The following is an 18,592-nucleotide window of genomic DNA, read 5'->3' as shown; positions in this document are numbered from 1 at the left end:
TCTATTCAGCTTCTGCATAGTTCCCATGTAGCTGTAATTTATGAACCAAGTGTCCTGCGTTGTCTTTCCTGCAGGCTGGGAAGATGGCAGCGCAATGGACTGTGATTGACGTCATTTGTCTCCTATCCGAAGGATTTGAGAAAAATTCACGTATGGCGAACTGGATACAAGTTGGATGAGACTTGAAGCAAAATGTTAGAGCGGTCATACAAAGCCATGCGAATTCGCAAGGAAAATAAAAAGGAATTGTTACTGCTAAAAACTCTCGTTTTTTTGAGCTTATCTCGCATCCGAGTCCATTGGAGCCTGATCTGAATCCAACGGATTAAACTTCATTGTCATGTTAACACCGGAAGAGTAAAAAAGAGGGGAAATTGAATCGTTAGGAGTTGTCGGAGGTCACAAATTTGCCGCAAAAATGGCTAGACATCTCCAAAATTCATTCATATTTTTCTTACCGCAAGCTATCGCCCTGTCTTTAGCTCTGCTCCCCAATGAAAGCCTTTCATCAGTCAGTGGACGCAACTGGCTGCGTCGCATTGAAATGCCTTGCAAATTCTGAACTGAAAACCTTCTACTTTTCAAGATAATTGATCATTCTACTCTTGTTTATCTCTGACAGCGCTTTAGAGTACTCTCGCTGGCTACCGAAATGATAAATACCACAGTGCAACAAAATGGCACCTAAAAACCGAGATGGATGCAATGCCGCATGAAGCCATTTGCCTTGGTTGTGTATATCATTGGAAGAAGATGCAAATAACTCCGTTACGCTTTTCTGTGCTTCTAACACTCATCTCACAGTACATGACCGTGTTAATTTATGCGTGTTTACTTAACAATGTTAAAACTCCTTTTTTTACTAGATTCCACCATTGGAGTCCTCATTTTTCACAATAGATGGCATGACGCACATTATATTACTTGTAGTGCTAGTTTTCTAACCTTCCAATACGATTACAATAAAGTTACTTCCGGGTACGCGCGACTCACGCCTCAATATTCTGCCGCCAGTAATGGTCCACTCATTCTTAAAAGGAAACACGACTTATTGCTGGCTGTATCCCAAAACGTCACAAAAGGATGGTTTCTGACATTAGTGCCATCTTTCATCTTTCAAGAATTGCTGCAGATATCGACATGGGCATAATTGTGTGTGATTATGATCTAATCCCTACTGCTTTTGTAAATGATTCTGCAAAAACCAATCGCTTTCTACAGTACGCTCACATATAAATGAATTCCAGCCTTGAGCATTACTTTTCGGCAGAGAATATGACACTTAGGAATTTCATCAAAATTTGCAAATGCATTGCTGATGATGGGTATTATATCCATGATGCAAAGCTGTTGCCCAATCCTCCTTCTCATCCCGCAGATGATCACAATTTCACTGAGCGACTTTTTACGATTGAATTAAAATGATTGACCTTGGGGAGTGTTGGGAACGTGGCTCAAAACAGGAAGGAAGTTGTTCTGTAGAATGATAGAGATTTTAACTGCATTTACTCTCTATGGTAGAGCACTTATTTTGGTGGCATGTCGAATTGCACACACCGTTTAGGTTATTAGTTCTCCGGCTACTTCCACACACCTTGAGAGATAACTCAAACCCTACATTGGTTACTGCCTTTGAAAAAAACCACAGGATCCCAGGGTATCGAATTCACCTAGCGCTTGAAATGAGTTATCAAAATGTGCTTCTCTATTAGGTAGCAGAATAGCTGTTTAGAAAAATAAAAAGCGTACTCATACCCTATTCTCTAGGGGATGGTAAACACACATCGAACACTCCGACATATTTTACAGTATTTAGAGTTATCAATTTTATTCACATCATTATTCACTACCAAATTTTAAAACAATTGGAAATCGCGTTTTAAATGAATTGCCCTGGTTTGGAATCAAGAATATCCGAACAGCTGGCTTGGCCTTAGGGAAAGCAGATTTTTTTGACAGGGAAGTTGGTGCAGTGGAAACACATTCTATGATGATATCAAAAAGGGGATTTATGAACAATTCATATTTCCTCATAGACAGTTTTTAAACAAATAAGCACAAGTTCAAATTGTGAAATCTACATGGCCAGGAAACTAACAAATGCTTTTATTACTTGGTAATTCCAAAGCCCAAGTGGTAAATTAACCCCTAATTACAATTCAGATCGCCAACAAGTCACGTGTCTTTACCAAACAAAAATGTAAAGTCCTCATGCAAGTACGATTGGAATCAGCAACTAATCCTAACGCGCAGCCCCTGAAGTCCACGTGATACGAATTCACCCTGATCGAGACATTTATTCGGTTGAGAATGTCTAACAGCTGAACAATTCATGTAGGAGATGCGTTTCTAGCTCAGCGCGAAATTGACATCAGTAAATATTAAATGATTGACGAAAAAGTGGTCTCGCAAATAAGCCATTCATAAGGCCGTCAAGTCAGTGATCACTGTTGTGTCAGGATTACATGATTGAGCAATCCCTATTGAGAAGAGGAGCAAAAAACATTAAATTTGGGGAGGATATAATTCAACCGCGTTATTTTTTGGAAGGACTAATCGATAAACCAACAGGCCAATGGTGTTTCTACAGGTGGCGTGCACGGCATTCCAATTTGATTGGTTCACTCTAACTAATGAGGCTCGCGAAAATGTGGCCAATCAAAGTGGAGCGATCCACTGTCAAACTATTAATGTAAGGCATTGCCGTTGGACAGAAATTCATGTTAGTATGCTTCGTATCCTAATGTCACTTTGGAGAAACACTGCCAATCACAACGCAACTAGATGCATGTAACGCGATTCCCGCGAACAGACTTTTTAGCCGGTTAAATGCCACAATTAGTGGGCCAAGTATGTAGTGTTAGCCTTTACTCCGACCAATGGGGTAGTAAATAGCAAAGAGGATCTCTTTTCGCCTTGATACACGTCTATGCTTTGCTGCTTTTTAAGATAAACTAAAAAGCATTTCAAACCAACGGTTTCAGTGACTTTCAACTTTGATTACTTCGAGAGAAATGAATGCCAGTATCTTTAGCCCCAAGAAAAGGCACTTCTGTTCTGTGAATCCACCTTTTTCATTTCGAAGCAGTTATTTGCCCAATTCAGCAAGTAAATTTTACATGAGGAGATGAAAGATGCCCAGTTTTCTTTGCGCTTGCGGAAAGTGGTGACGAAAGTTGATGCACAACCACTTCCGACATCTCAAACAGGCTTAAGCATTTGGCATCCATTGTTGAACTCAAAAGGGACTTCAATGTGCACATTTTTAATCGCCATATAAACAAACCAATACAAAGAAATGATTCACAATACTCAGATGCCACTTGAAAATGTCATATGAACAAAAAGGGAGAAACAGTTGCTGCAAGAGAATGGCGATAACAATTAGGTGACTGATCGTTGATGACAATGCGAACCCCACCTCGTATCAGTGAAGCTATAGCGTGACGATACTTCTTGCAATTGTATATAGGGTCGCGCAAACCCGTCCATCCACCCGACCTGCATGCCGGCGCCATGCGGGTTGGCTACTACTTCTCAAGCTCTCTTGTGCGTTTACACTAATTCTGACTCCCAGACTTGGCGGCAGCAAGCAAAGCCACCTCAAAAGAACAACAATCTCGATTGCGCCGGCTGGATGAATCACCCTTCATAGGGGACTAAGTGTAGAGGGACTCACAGGAGAAACGCCGACAGTGTTTACGTTCGCAACCACTTCAATGTCAGATGCTGCCACCGAAGAAGTCACGCACAGTACTTACAAGAAAGCTTAATGTTCCCAAAATTGCAGAGGGATGAGAAATGGCGGGATAGACGAGAACGCCACTAGAGCAGTACCACACCAGGGCTAACAAAAGCAGAGGATGAAACCAAGTTGTCCCATTGCGTGCTTTATCAACCTTAACCTTAACCTGGACGCTTCCAACGAGAAGTTCCACAGATGGCTTCCGCATATGTCATTACTTTTTGCTAATCCAGGTAGAAGTCAGTAGGGAGGTCACCGAGACCGACGCTCAAAACTAGACGAAGTGACACTAGCCCCCGTCATTTGAATACGCAACTCAGTTTCGTCACCCCTTCCAATTGTGTACAGCGAGGTCCCGTCGGAGAAACACCAATTCGCTCGGAACTCACACCACACAGAAGGCACCTTCAGCCTCTGGACAAAGCCAACCTGTGACATTCTAGGCCTTACGCAGGCCAGTAACCAAAATTAATGACTAACCGGTAGCCAATCATGGCTGAGGCGGAGCCACCAGTTCACATAAAGCGGGGTACCAACACCCACCATCGGTCACAAATTGGGTTGAGCAGTTTTAACGTCAATAGCACCAACCCGTCTAAATGGCGCGCTTACAGCCTCACCAAGCAGGCTACGACCGGTAGAGTACGAACCGAGCGGGTCATAGCACCACAAACAATCACTTTCGAATCGACAAAGTAGTAGACGAAGTGGATGCCGACAATTACATTCGACAAAGGTCGATGTCAAGAGACCCCCACATGCTAGCAGTAAGCGTGTCAAATCTGAGAAATCTGATTTAACTGCACGATCCTCCAGTCCTTATCAATGATGTCGTCAAACCGAATCACTAAAATTACCCGTCGGGGAAAAAACGGTAGGAAAAACGGCAAGTGCGGACTACCGCGCAGTGCTAAAACAAATACACAAGCACTTGAACATAATGAGTGTATGACGGGGGCCGGTGCTATACATATTCCAAAAATAAATATAAACATACACAATTTTTACACGTTTAGAGGAAGACAGGCAAAAGCTAACTCGACTAGGACGAAAAGGCCTCAACGGAATACTATAAATGTACAATCTTTTGCCCGAAGACACTGTCTAGGATGTGAAATGCTGTATGTACACAGTTAGGGAGGTCCAAGTGCATAGTCACTATACACAGTTCGACGGAAAGTGGTCTTGTGAGGGAGAATTCTGAATGAATTGTTGAAGGTGAGAAACGAGATAAGGAAAGCTGCCTCACTTTAGCTACAGCAGGAAACATGGGTGTAGAATATATCAATTCGGCGCGATCTACCTCTCAAAATTAATGCGTGAGGGTAAAATTTCACTGGAGATGGACGCGTGCGCGCGCGTGGACAGGACAAACATACAATGAGATAGAATAACTACTGGAGACTTAAACAGTGCCAGCAGAGGCAGTGGCTACACCTCCCGGAGAAGTCGGCCAGTTTATTTCAATATTTTCGTTCTCATTCATCATGTAGTACTCGTCACCTTGTCTGAAGGGGGGAGCGCTGGCCGACGCGACCGCATTCATACTGCCATTGCCACCAACTCCCGATGAGGAGGTACCGTCGACGTCTATCAAATCATTAGCATCCGCTGTAAGTAACTCTGCAGCAGCCGCACTCTCTCCATCACCCGAATTCACACGATAGTCAGGCGGTCCACCACCCAAGTGACCATTATACATGCGAATGGGTTGCACAGTCGGGGTTATAGACTCTAGAGGAATTGGAGAGAGGACATCGCCACCACCAGAACTGCCACTCCCACCGGCAGGGCCTAGTGACGAATGCACCTGCCGACGACTAGCAAGTGGCAGCATCCGACCCCCGACCAGATGACCAGAAGATTGCGGACCGCGTCCACGCATATCCTCCAGAGTGGGGAATTTGCGCGAGTGGCCACCAGAACCAACTTTGGGAATATGGTTGTCTTGAGGATAGGAGGCAAAATAGTCATCAGAACCACTGCCCTGTGCGGCAGACAACCGTCTGTAGCTAGTTTGAATCTGAGAAGAGCCTGTCATTGGGTCGTAGACATAATCCATGACTGCAGATTGGTTACTGCTTACAAAAGTGGTATAAACATCAGAGTACATATCTGAAATGGATGAGCCACTCTGTTGTGCGCCTAGGGATGCGTCCACATTGTAGACTTGAGAACTGTACATACGGTGATGTCGACAGTACAGGTGGTCCGGATAGGGCAAAGCATATCTACGGAGACTCGATGAGATAGCAAACTAGAGGACTTACGGTGTCTTGATCTGGTCTTTCACACTGGAACAGCGGGATGATGTGTGCATTCTGTTAATGCTATCGCTGGGGGAAAGATTAAAACAACATTCAAAACTTACCTTTCATGGCGCAATTGACATTCCTCCGAGCAGTATCTCGAACGGATGGCGGGCTTGGAACATGCGGGACCAGCACAAGGACGCATCTCCGGTAGAACAACATCTTCGTCGGAATCGTAGGTAGGGGGAGCATCTGTAGGCCCTAGAAGATCGTCGGCATCCATTATGCCACCGACATTGCGCATAATCCGGGGTTCAATGTCATTTTGACGACTGTGAGAACCGACAAAACGCGATGAGCCATTCCGATCACTGCGGTGGGAAGGAGAGATGTTGTAAGCGTCAACGAAGTCGGCGCTATCTAGAAGGTTCAAATCCGAGTGAGGACCGCGTCTGGAAAACTGAGGCTCATGGATAAGGCGGCCTGAAGGTCCACCCATACCACCACCAGGCAAATGATCACCCCTACGCATTTTACTCCCAACTATTGCTACACTTTTACGCGCCCCTGCCGGGAAACGCGTGGATGGAGCAAAGTTGTCAAAGTGGGTCTCGTAGTCGAGGTCAGATAGATGGCTATAAATGGAAAATGAGGAGAAAAATATAATCGTACCTTTGACTGGAGGTAATTTTTGATGGCTGCCTCTGAAGATCATTACCAAGACATATTTTCGCTCTGTATAAGCAGTACTGACGACTCCGCCCTTGCTTGAACTTTGGACTTCTACATACTTCGCAAGTACCGCAATTCCCCTTTGTTTTGCAATTCTCACACTCACCACATGGTGGAGCATATCGGCCTCGAGATGGCTGTCGTCGCCAAGGCTGCTGAAATTCAGGATCATTTGCCAGACACATCTTCCCTTTGAGTAAGCATTGTTGCCGACTGCGACCTTGTTTGAATTTTGTACTCCTACAAACCTCGCAGGTACCGCAGTTATCCCTAGTTTTACAGCTATCGCATTCTCCACATGGCTGAGGGGATCGATTCCGAGGAAGTGAACGGCGCCATTGTTGCTGAGATTGCTGTTGTGACTGTTGGAAATCCACGTCATTTGAGTTGTCATAAGGCGGTAGCGTAACACGACCATACTTTGAACGAGAAGAATAAGGCGCAGCGTGGGATTGCGAATAACTTGATGACGGAGATGCAAACTGGGAGTGGTCAAGATCAAACTCTTCCTCCGAGGATTCGCCAAGTCGAACAGGTACTGCGGCAGGCGCTCTACGCGATTTGGGCTGTAGAGGTTGGGAATGTTTGCGACTTCGCTTGCGCGACTGAATGCTGCCAAATCTGTCTGTGTAATCATCCACATCACCCACGGCGGGACAAGGAACATCTACAGACTTATGCCGATTCCCATAAGAGTGACGCCCGTTCAAGTGATCTGGTTTGAATTCGATCTGTAATTCAGGTTTTTCGTCTATGGACTCACATTAGTAGACAAAATCCTTACCTCTACATGCCTGACAGTAGAACTTCTGGATACACTCTGCCTGCTTAGGAGTTACGTTTATGCATTCCCCGTGATACCACTCCTCACAAGCATCACATGCACTAAGACAGGTAAAGGTAAATCAAGTTGCTCACATCATGAACGTATCACACACAGAAGATCGACAAATACAGTAAACTGGTTCATCAGAGGGCTCGTCATCTTCCCGAGTACTTGACCTTCGGGCCCTTTTACGACCGCGCCTCTGCAAATAAGACATCTTATTGTTTTAGTTGGACAGCAATTACAACTATTAAAAAACAAGAAGGCGAGTGCGAATGCATTAAAACTGACTTTCTATCTACGGATTTAGGCGAAATGAAAAGAAATAACACCGCATAAACACAATATTACCCCTTTCATTATCTCTTCATAAAACCGAAACCAGCCTCCTTAAATAATATGGACGTCAAGATTAGACCATTAAAACGAGTTTAATGATTGCAGGCAAAATATATTTATGAAAGTCCATGGATTTAAATTAGATGTCATAATTTTTAATAAAATTACCCTAGTGACCGGACCAAATTTATGGCCTTTTAAGCAACACGTAAATTTCTAAAGCCAAATAATTGGAACTGTGTGCATCTTACTGTAGCGTTCCGGGACTTTCCTGAAAACAAATTAAAACATAAGTACAGCACGTTTCTTAATTATTTCTCCTTTTTTGGTCTTCAAATCTCTTGAACGAAAGGATTGATTCGACAGGAACCCGTTTATTAGTCAAAGTTAGCAGAAATCAGTACAAGTTAAGAGGAAGGTGGGCACTGAACTCTTCTTTGTCTCGGGGAATTCTGATGACTCGTCTATCACAAGGTTAGAGGTGCTTGTCCACTTCTTGCCCCCCTTATAGGTTGCCTTTGCATATGCCATCGGCCTTCTGCTTTGTTCCATTACTGCGTAGACCTCCTCTTCGTATCCGGTCAGTGGCAAACCTTTGTGGGGTCTCAGCTTGTTGCGGCTGAGTACGGAGTTGTGCGTTGCAGACGAGGTGGTTTTTAGGTGGGAGAACTCTGATTACTTGGAATGGGCTGCTGCTACAAGGGTGATGAAACTTGTTGTGCATTCCGGGTGGGAGAATCAGTCTGTACGTTTGTACCAAGTCTCCTTCTCGGCAGGCACTTGTCCGACTGTGTCGTACTATTTCTTCTATTCGATATAAGACAGTCACAAGTGTTTACCTGCAACGTTAAAAGTTCCTACTATGCCTTCTTTCAGATGCAGCACATACTCTGAAACACTGTTGATTGTTACTTCTGCCCTTGGTAGAAAGGTATCGGAGGGCACTCTCAATTCACGACCTGTGAGTATTTTGAACGGCGAAACGCCTGCTGACGCATGGGCTGTGGCCCTGTACGCGAAATGGGCATTTTCCAGGTTCGGCAGAAGTCAGGTATGTCTGGAGTGAGCGAAGGCCACCAGTAGCTTTTGCTCGAGGCATTTAGCATCTTTTATTCACCCACGCGGCCCAGTTGCTCATGTGACTCTTAAAGACCTGTTTGTACTAATAAGCCAGGAACTACTAGGTGCTTAGGAGATTCGTCGTCTTCTTAATATCATTAAACCTCATCCTCTAGAGAATGTTTCAACTATTCTTACTATATCCGTCTAATTGCCTTGCTGGATGCAGTCATCACTTCCGCTGTGGACTTATAAGAGTATGTAAGGGACTTCTCGTGCGTCAGAGTTGTGTCGCTATCAGTGCTCTGCGTATTTTTTCAATGATGTTTAGCGAGTTCGCTCAAAAATATGGTACGCGCCACAACGTCACCTGTTTTTGCAGCGAACAGTCTGTGGGAAAGAGCGTTTGCATTACTATCCGTATTCCCTATTCTGTGCGGAACTGTAAAATCATTGCTGCTGTTCTTTGTACAGGGTGCAACTAAACGATCAATCTCTTTCATTGTTTTTAACCAGGTAAGTGCCTAATGATCAGTTCCAACAATGAAATTCCTTAGCATCACGTAGTCTGATTTGTCTAACCATTGAGCGCATAGCCAATAACTCACTTTGTGCTGCACTTTTCTGCCTCTTTTTGCTAAGCCCGGTGCTGTTGTGGCCGATGATGCGTTCCTTTCCTTCCTTCTTTGTTCCGTTGTGAGAGCATACCGCCCACGGCTGCGTCGCTCGCGTCCGTATTTGGTACGAACGCCGAGGCTTTCGATTCAAAGTTGGGTAATGCTAGAATCAGTGCGGAGCAGAGCATTCGCTTCAGTTCTTTAAACGCCTCATTATTCTCTTTCTTTCATTTGAAATTCTTTGCCTGCTTTTGAGTTAACTCATGCAGTGGGCTAACGATCTGAGCAGAGCTTTTAACAAAACGTCTGTAGTAATTTGCCGAACCTAGGAAACCGCGGAGTTCCGTCTGAATAGTTGGTGCTGGCCAATTCTCATTTGTTTTGTACGATAATCAGTGACTGTCACCTCGCATGTCCCGTGTGTCCCAGGTAGGTAGATGTGCATTGCAGAAAACGGCACTTCTTCGCGTTCAGGGCCAACCCTGCGTCTCTCAGGCGGTCCAACACTAGTTTCAGGTTGGCGTTATGCTTTCAAATATCTCCACCAAGGACGAGGATGTCATCGGGAATAAACCAATTAATACTGCTTGAAACAGGAGTTGGAAGGTGGTCGCAGCGTTACAGAGTCCGTTTGGTAATATAGAAGCTGTCTTCTCTCTGTCTGTTCCAACCCCTTTCACTTGCCGATTTCCCGATTTTAAGACTAGGGCGGAAAACTGCTTTGGCCCATGCAAGGAGTCTAGCTAATCGTTTACTTTGAGTAGCGAGAATACAGCCATCTTAGGTGCGGCGTTTAACATTCTATGGTCGACGCACAATCGTAAGCTACCGTCGTTCTTTACCGGCATGATCAGAGGGGCCCATAGCGACTTTGATGGTCTTGTAACTTCTGTCTCAAGCAGGTGGTGTGTGTCTGGGTGGTTGCCAGATGAGTCTAGCTTTGCCGCTATCTATTATGCGCTTGACGATACTTGTTCGTTCAAGTTTAACTCCTTGCCATGCGCACATATTTGCAAAGCTCTCTCCCTCCGCTATCAGTAATGTGAGTCAGCTGTGCATGGATATGGCTATGGATTCAGAAAGAGAGCTGCAAATGTCATCTACGTCTTCTTTCGGTGGTGGAACAGCTATGCCGGCTTCAGTGCCTTGCCGAGTGGAAAAGGTGCCCTTCGTAAAATTTAGGACAGCTTTGGCGTAATGTAGATAATTAGCACCGAGAAATACGTCCCAAGCCAGCTCTGGAAATGTAACAAATTTTGTTGTCCGAGTTTCTTTCCCTATCCAGAGTTCTAACGACATCTCCCCTTTTACTGCCGTCTCTCTTCCTTCTTCTGGCTGTAATCACATAGAAGAAAAAAAATGATCCTAATCTTGTTATAAAGGATGGAAAAAGCCTGAGGATTTACTATTGATTTAGCTGCACCAGAGTCAAGAAGGAAACTGCATGGAAGTCCTTCCAGCTTACCTGAGACTCGCATAAATGAATAAGAGCTAGTTAGGAGCACATGGGATAGGGAAAAGGAAGGCTTACCTGATCTTGGGCTATGGCGCAAAAGGCACGATGGGGGGATTTGGGTTTGACCTTCCGTCAATTCTGTAGCAAAGTAATTGTGCACGGAGTTTCTAGAGTAACTTGGTTGCAACTTGACAAGCTGGCCTAGGAAGTTGGTCTTTATACCGGAGAGCATCCATACTACAATGAGTGGCTGGACTCCGTATCTGATCTGGACGGTTAACCAACTGGCGATCCTGTTTAGTAGTGAGCCTCTAAAGGCACGTTCTACTGGATGCTATAGGAGCCTAGCTTACTCCTCGTCATCCTCGCCAGCTTTTTAGTAGCAAAGGAAGAAGTCTCTGGCTGGAGCCTGCTCTTCGTGCCGCAGCATTGTTTGATGTCCATGTCGTGGGTGATGCCGGAGTCAATTGCAGCTGCAAACAAATCCTGGAGGTATTCTTTGCCGTTGAGCCACTCTTAAAAGTTCATGCCGTCTTTGAAAGGGGGAGGATTCACCGGCGGTGCCACCAAGGTAGGACACTCGTCTAATTCTTCCTCCCTGGCTTTCATACCCTTGGAGCGAATAGGTCGATTCGATAGGAGCATGTTTATTAGTCAGAGCTGATGGGATTCAGCACAGGGAATTCCGACAACTCTTCGTTCACAAGGTTAGAGTTGCCTACCCGTTTCCTGCGTAAATATGGCAAAACACTCGGACAGAATAAGCATTTTTTGACATACATTAGGGCTCGGGGCTATTGGCATGGTCCGGAGGTCAGGATGTCCGGCAATGGTACTTTGTCTGAGCCTCTAATGGACCGTTACCAAAAGTGAGATACAAACAATTGCCGCATAACATTACAGCTACTAATCCTTATTTATCCAACGGCGTTTTGCCAAGCTGCATTAAGTAGTGTTATTTAGCAACATTGCCTTCTGACACAATATCTGTGTGTAATATGGGATGATATTATTTATTTAAATCTTGTTTTAAGGTGAGTTAAGTGATTACAACAAGCAGCAAAACTCTTGCACCCTTACGCTGTCTCTCTAATGTGAAGAGATTTTGGATTACCTACAAACAAATCCCGTTTTAAGTCAAATGTTTAGTAAATAATAAGGAAGTTATTAAGGTGCAAATGGTCAGACGCTTGTCTTTTCAACCTTATCCTTTTTTTCTTTGGAACGGGTGGGCTAATTAAATATGAGCATTTTTTTAAGTAATATTATGGATAGGGTGGAGTGGTCAGTGTTGGACATGTTTTAGGGTACACTTCATTCTTGGGGGATGGATGCCACCTTTTATCGTCACGGAACGCTTGTTTGTATTCGCATAAAGGCTTTATTCAGGTAAAGATGTGCCACAAGTGGGGACCCAAATAAAGACATAACCCCCCCCCACCCCCGCCTGGTGGCTGAGCCCAGTTACGAACCGATTTCAACCGTACTTCATGAAGGAGACACGTTACTGCTAAGTAAACCTACAAAACTGGCACAAAGAACTTTACGCTGTGTACCTTAGATGCTTGCGGTTTGGTCCTCAAAGCAGGCCTGATGATGTTCAGCGGCGTCCGTGGACGTGATTTTAAGCAACTTCTCTTTCAAAAGGAAAAGTGAGAATTTCAAAGTTGTGCTTAAATTTAAAGTCATGCGACGAAGATTTGGCATTGACAGATGAACAACTTTAACTGTCTCTCGCAGTGGCGAAGATGGCTGGAAAATCAGACTTTTGCATTCTGCTGAAAAAGGTAACATGCACATAAATACATACTGGTTGCATAGGTCATTTTACTAAAGCTCTCAAAGCAGAATCTATGACATGCTGAGACTTCGGACCAAGTTATTTGGGTTTTTACTTAGCGCCATTAAGCACCGTAGAATCGCAGTCTAAGGAAAATACCTAATCACTTACCAGAACACGGCGTCTTAAAAAAAGGACAAGTACAAGGGAACACCAAAGGCCTTTTCATAACATGAGCATCTTGAAGACTAGAAAACTACTAATCCAGACACTGGTAGCAAAACAATCCCTTATCCATGCATGCCACCTTCTCCAATCGATGTCTGCCCTCTATACCTGTCGAAGTTAGCGCAACCCCCGCTGTGTCTACTGCTACAATAGTGAAAGAAATAAAGATGACTCAAAATCAGAATAGAGAAAAGGTGGAACGAGGCTGAGAAGAGCAAACTAATGTTAGGACTGAAGTCTAGGATATAGAGTTGTCGCCTAGGCAATTTGACGCAAATCGGCAAACCAGCACTAGCCACCAAAATATGCAGAAAATTTTACTGATATTAGAAAAGTAGGCTCCCAAACAATCAAATTTTCCTGTCACGCCTCTTATGTATTATGCGGCTCTAAAGATAACTCAGAAAAATATTCTTCAGAATGAAATTCGTCTCTACATACATGTGCATTATAAGATAAAACAGGTATTTGTGTACACACCATATAATAAAATTTTGATAGAAAGGAACTTTGAAAACATTAAAGTAAGTTCAAGAACTAAGAGCATTATTCAAACAGAGAGTGAGCCATATAAAATAACTTTTGACTTAGTAGTGGCCGCCACCAAATTAATTGACCAGAAGACATGTGTTAGTTGTTTGGACTTGATTCAGTAATGAAGGCATCTCTAGCGATATGTAGAATTTTAACTTATTCGAGAAACACTACTAAAATTCTATAGATTTGTTTTCTTGAGACAAAAGGGTGATACAGTTACGGGCGCATAAAACAATTTTCAGCCTGCACAAAAACAGTAGGAGTAGACAAGAAGGGTCAGAAAGCCAATCTTAGGTATTGGACTTTTTGGTCTACTTTAATGCCATTATTTTTGTTACGTTTAAAAGTAAGTAAATGGGTCACACTGGTTGAGCGTGAAAGATTAATCTACCATGGCTAAGCTCTATTGTGCAAGAGAGTGAAATCAACGCAACTTTCCATAAATGATACCAACATAGATTGTGAGAACTTAAATAAAAGCAAAACCAGAATCTTATCACTAACTTTACAACTTGGGGATAGTGGCGCCACTTTTCAAAGTTTACTGAACACTTCACGGAATGCAAAGGACCTTCAACCACCCGCTTTATTTGAAGGTTTCATACACTGTCTGATGTGTTACTGTTTTCATTCGGTATGAGTATTTTCCCACTAAATGTGCATTTGGTATGTGAATCTCTTAAAGGAAATTGCCATGCTCTGTTAATTCCAAACGTCATGGAACAAACAGCAGCATGGTATTAGCAAAAGCCATGCGTGGTGAGTACTTGGGTCATTATCTGCGCAGAACGCGCTTTCTTGAGTCGGCAAAGTTGTCAAGGATAAATCGTATAAAATGTTGTTAAATTTTTTGGATCTGTTGCAACTTTTGAGGAGGCATATGTCACAATTGTCTGTTGCTAAACTTGTACCAACTGATTGACCAATTCATGGGTGTTCTTAATGAAACGTCATTTTTGGTTAGTATTTCTCTTATAATGCGGCACTAATTTTTAGCTATTACATGTGCTACAATCAGCTACATTGAATTGTAATTAAATCGTATTTGAACCTCGCAATTTACTAGCTATTCTGCAAAACCTGCTAGTTCTTTTTTATTGCATAAGTGATCTACTCATACGATATAGAGTGGCATAGCTGGTACATTGAGCTGTTATTCTTATAAGTCTTCTGCAAACTTTTAACGCTTAAATATTTTTGTTTATTGTAACTACCTTGCGAATTGCTTCACACTTTGCGTTATCCTCATTACTGCCCATGACCGCGTGTTCACGCTACTAGGGCTTTGTTTCCAGCGTCCGAGTTTTTCGCAGTCATTTGCACTATCTTCTATCGTACGTCGTTTTCAATTAACGTACTAAAATTCCTCATTCTATTTGCCTTGCTAGAACCTCTCTTGCCAATAGGCTCGTATTTATTGCGAAAAACGAATCATCCATCGTCGTCGATGCCATCGAAGAGGTAATACTTTTAATACACCAGTTGACATCATCTACGGTGATGAGCTGGTAAATCAATGGTGGAATTAAGTTCAAGATGATCTCAAAACTTTATCATTTGATTAAAGTTAAATCCGTTTTGCTGCTCTTCGCATCCTTCCCTTGGAAGTCTGTTGCGCTGCGACCATACCGTAAATCTCTGTTCTTTCCTTCTGACTTGCCACCACCTGCTGATTCATCCAACCGTTCTGCATTTCTAGGACGTTCCTACCTACAGCATGGTTACTAGCATGATATATGATGACAATTTTGTTTGTATTCCCTCTACAAATTTAAAAAGTTTCCTTAATCCGGATTTCCTTCCTTCCGGCATTCTGAGCATTTCGATCATTCTTTGCATGTTCCTACATCCGATGTCGTATAAGTAAATGTATGAGTTGCATTTGATGAAGTTTGTAGCCTCTTTAACTTACGTGAATCGACACCTGGAAAAATTATTAAACTTCATCCAGATAGGTTGGTGACTGTTTTCAAAACAATCTCCAAAATATTACATTAGTTGATTTAAACGGCATTACCGGTTTCGTGTTTATAAAGCACTGTGTCTCTAGATTCCAAGAAAACGTACTACTTTTAACCATTTACCTTCGTTTCTATCCCAATCCCCTTCTTCAGGCGCCTAATCCGTTTCATACATGCTTGTCCAATGTCAAGAGGGGGTGATAATCCCTTGGATGGGCTGTACCTCCCTTATCTTCTATCTTAAAGAGTTCACCTTTCCACGGATAAATTTCGCGGTATGAGGTCTTGCGCTGCCTCTTAAGAATAATACTAAAACCTTCTTTCGACTGGCTGAATAATTTTTGCTGTTCTAGTCGTTAGTGGAAAAGTTTCGTTGTACGATTTAGAGTTGTATCGAGTAGATAGACTGGTCTTACCCACAACTAATTGGTTTTCATTTCGAATTACTGCGCCGACAGCAATACATAGTGCTTCGTTATTATCAAGAATGGGGGTTTTTCTGATGGTGATAGCTCCACTTTTGAGTGATTGATCATCACTTCTGACGGGAAGTCCACCATTTTGGAGTTAACTTTAGGCTTCCAGAACAGACTAGCTTAAATGACATCAGGTTTTTAACCCATATTGCGTGGGAATTCCAAATTACAAAAAATAGTGCAGAGAGGGATGAGGAGCGCTGGTAGATTGATGCATAATAATGTCTCATTTTGTATAAAAGCGATGGAATTTTGCGAGTCTTCAAGTTTTGAGAATTTATTACAGCATATCATGCAAAAATTCACGTGAACTTCTTTGGACACCTGATACTACTCACATCTTGTGGGTCTGAAGAGGACAAGGGTCCTAACAAAAGGTCGATTTCGGCTAGAAATGCTTTGATGTTTCTGTTGCCCTTGCTAGGTTTATGCAGAACATCAATACTTTTTGATTACTTTCACTAAACCGGAATTTTATATGCGATTAACCTACTCAACTTTAAAGTCAGGTGAAGTAGGATTTTGTCTGGGTTAGTTTCCCCAATGAGCATTTGCCAATTTCATTAAAAGGAGATGTTTTGCATGCTGACTTCCGGCCTGTGCTTCTTGGCAGGCTATTTATTAAACCATATTCACTTATTCTCTACTAAACAAAGTAAGATGATGGCACCACAGCTTATAAGTTGTGGACTTTACTGTTTGCCAAATTCTATCAACCTACAAATCAAAATCGCTATAACCATCATCTGAGAAGCAAAATCTGATTCCTTTCCGGAATATTAGGCTCAACCTTAATTAGGACCGAAGTTTGTTACTGAAGCCAATAACAGTAAGATTGAATTCTGGAAAAATTCAAGACTCTGTCGTTAATCCGTATCACAACTCAATTTTTTTCTTGGGTATATTTCTTTCTGATCAAAGTAGCGTTGTAAACGTAAACTCAGCTACATTAGTCCATAAAAATCATATTTCTCTCTTTTAACTAATAATGCAACAATAAGTAAATATTTTATGCATTTTAGCGATCGTTTAGAACACCTTTGAAATTGTGCATCGTCACTTTGAAAGTATCGACTGCTTGGGCATTCTATACAAATTGGGCATAAGAGAATTCTTCCTGCAACATCATTTGTAGACTGGTCACACAAATATCATTCAGAGCCAAGGTTAAGAAGATGTGCCTTTAGCAAAAAAAGAGAAGATTGTGGATAATTCTTTTGGCTATACCACCTTCACAGGTGTCACAGATTTGATAGGTCTGCGGCTCATGGGCACGGCTAAATAACTTTAAGCAGGCGTTATGTCGAGATTTTTTTAACCTAGGATCGAGTTTGCATATCAAGAAATGCAAGTTTCAGTTGACCGGGTCTTTCAAGCTCTCGAACTTCAAAATGTCGGACTCGCATCAGATTTCTGGCTGACTGCAAAATAAGCAAAATTGCCTGCGCTGGTTCCAGCACGTCCACACCTGTGACAGAGCCTGAAACAGTGGGGTAATGTCTCCTTTACCTGGACTACCATACTCTCACCGAACTTTAACGATTTGATGGTAGCTCTGGAATTGTTTCATGTATCTCCTCGACAAGAAGTAGAGAAGGTATCAATCTTTCATCTGATTGCGGTCTCATCCAGTCGCGAAGACCGAGATCTCTTTTCACTTTTTTTTACTGAGCGCATCCTTGACTGACTTTGCTGGGGAAACTGATTTGCTAATATTTTTCTGTGTTACAGGACAAAGGCGTTGTGCAATTGGTCATCGGTGTAACTTTTAGCGCTACCATCTCTGGTTCTGATGAACTCTATGCATTGGAGGCTGTCGATCGTATGCTGTGAGTACCGTCTCCTTTAAAGCACTTTTTCCCTCAACGAGCAGTTCAAATTGCCGGTGTAATAGGGGTTTTTTGTTGCCCACTGTGCGAATGGAATTTTAATACTTTTTAAAAGGGCGTAGTTTTACTAAATTTACTATTATTCTTGATTTTTATCATGCATTGCTAATATCTTCATTGTCGACGTCATGGATTCTATCAGATTATTTAATCACTTGTGTGCCTCCCCCATGAATTGGCTTTTACCCTCGTTCAAGTCTCCCTCCAAGTACTCATGGCTGACGAACTTGGCTTCCAGAATTAAGGTTTAGGGGAAAACATGCATGTGGAAGAAGGATGCTAGAAACGTTATAAGTGCTTTCATGATGTGATGGAGAATGATTTGACTGCAGACGTTTCGATTCCTGCCAGTCCATGTTGCCACCCGAGCCGTTCTTCTGGGTTAACAAGTATCCATAGAGGCTGCGACGACGAACTCCAAACTCTTCTAAGTGGTCTTCAAGTACTACTTTAATGGCTTTAGTGGTTGTTTCTTCACTTTTCATATCGGTTAACATAGCTTCAGCCCCTTTACACCCAGTTTGATAGACAGACATTGTAGTGGATGGAAAGTCTCGAAACAAATAATTAGAGTTGGAATTCAATAAATCACATAAAATGCAATTTTATCTGATTCATTACTTAGTTTCCACACTACTGCGATGCATCTCCATCTACTTTGTTTTAACCATCAACATACAGGTTGAGATCACTTT

General features: G+C 42.7%; 2 protein-coding genes across 2 annotated transcripts; one reads left to right on the top strand and one right to left on the bottom strand. All coding sequences in view use genetic code 11, as the record gives it.

The window, feature by feature from the left end:
* Nucleotides 1-3,722: 3,722 nt before the first annotated feature.
* Nucleotides 3,723-7,915, bottom strand: EGR_00398 (PHD finger and CXXC domain-containing protein; the record flags this gene model as incomplete). The annotated part of the gene is made up of 8 exons (XM_024489647.1): nt 3,723-3,847; nt 5,183-5,976; nt 6,016-6,081; nt 6,117-6,632; nt 6,670-7,480; nt 7,514-7,614; nt 7,648-7,757; nt 7,907-7,915. 8 exons carry the CDS (start codon nt 7,913-7,915, stop codon nt 3,723-3,725), a joined length of 2,532 nt encoding a protein of 843 aa, XP_024356325.1.
* Nucleotides 7,916-8,418: 503 nt separating this feature from the next.
* Nucleotides 8,419-17,841, top strand: EGR_00397 (hypothetical protein; the record flags this gene model as incomplete). The annotated part of the gene is made up of 7 exons (XM_024489646.1): nt 8,419-8,474; nt 8,771-8,945; nt 9,428-9,469; nt 9,596-9,694; nt 10,589-10,732; nt 11,399-11,518; nt 17,740-17,841. The coding sequence occupies 7 exons, from the start codon at nt 8,419-8,421 to the stop codon at nt 17,839-17,841; spliced, it is 738 nt and encodes a 245-aa protein (XP_024356324.1).
* Between the last annotated feature and the right edge of the window lie 751 nt (nt 17,842-18,592).

Source organism: Echinococcus granulosus (genome assembly GCF_000524195.1).
Source record: "Echinococcus granulosus chromosome Unknown EG_S00001, whole genome shotgun sequence".
NCBI classification, from domain to species: domain Eukaryota; kingdom Metazoa; phylum Platyhelminthes; class Cestoda; order Cyclophyllidea; family Taeniidae; genus Echinococcus; species Echinococcus granulosus.
Note: the sequence above shows the minus strand (reverse complement) of the source record. Positions and strands in the feature narration are given on the sequence as shown.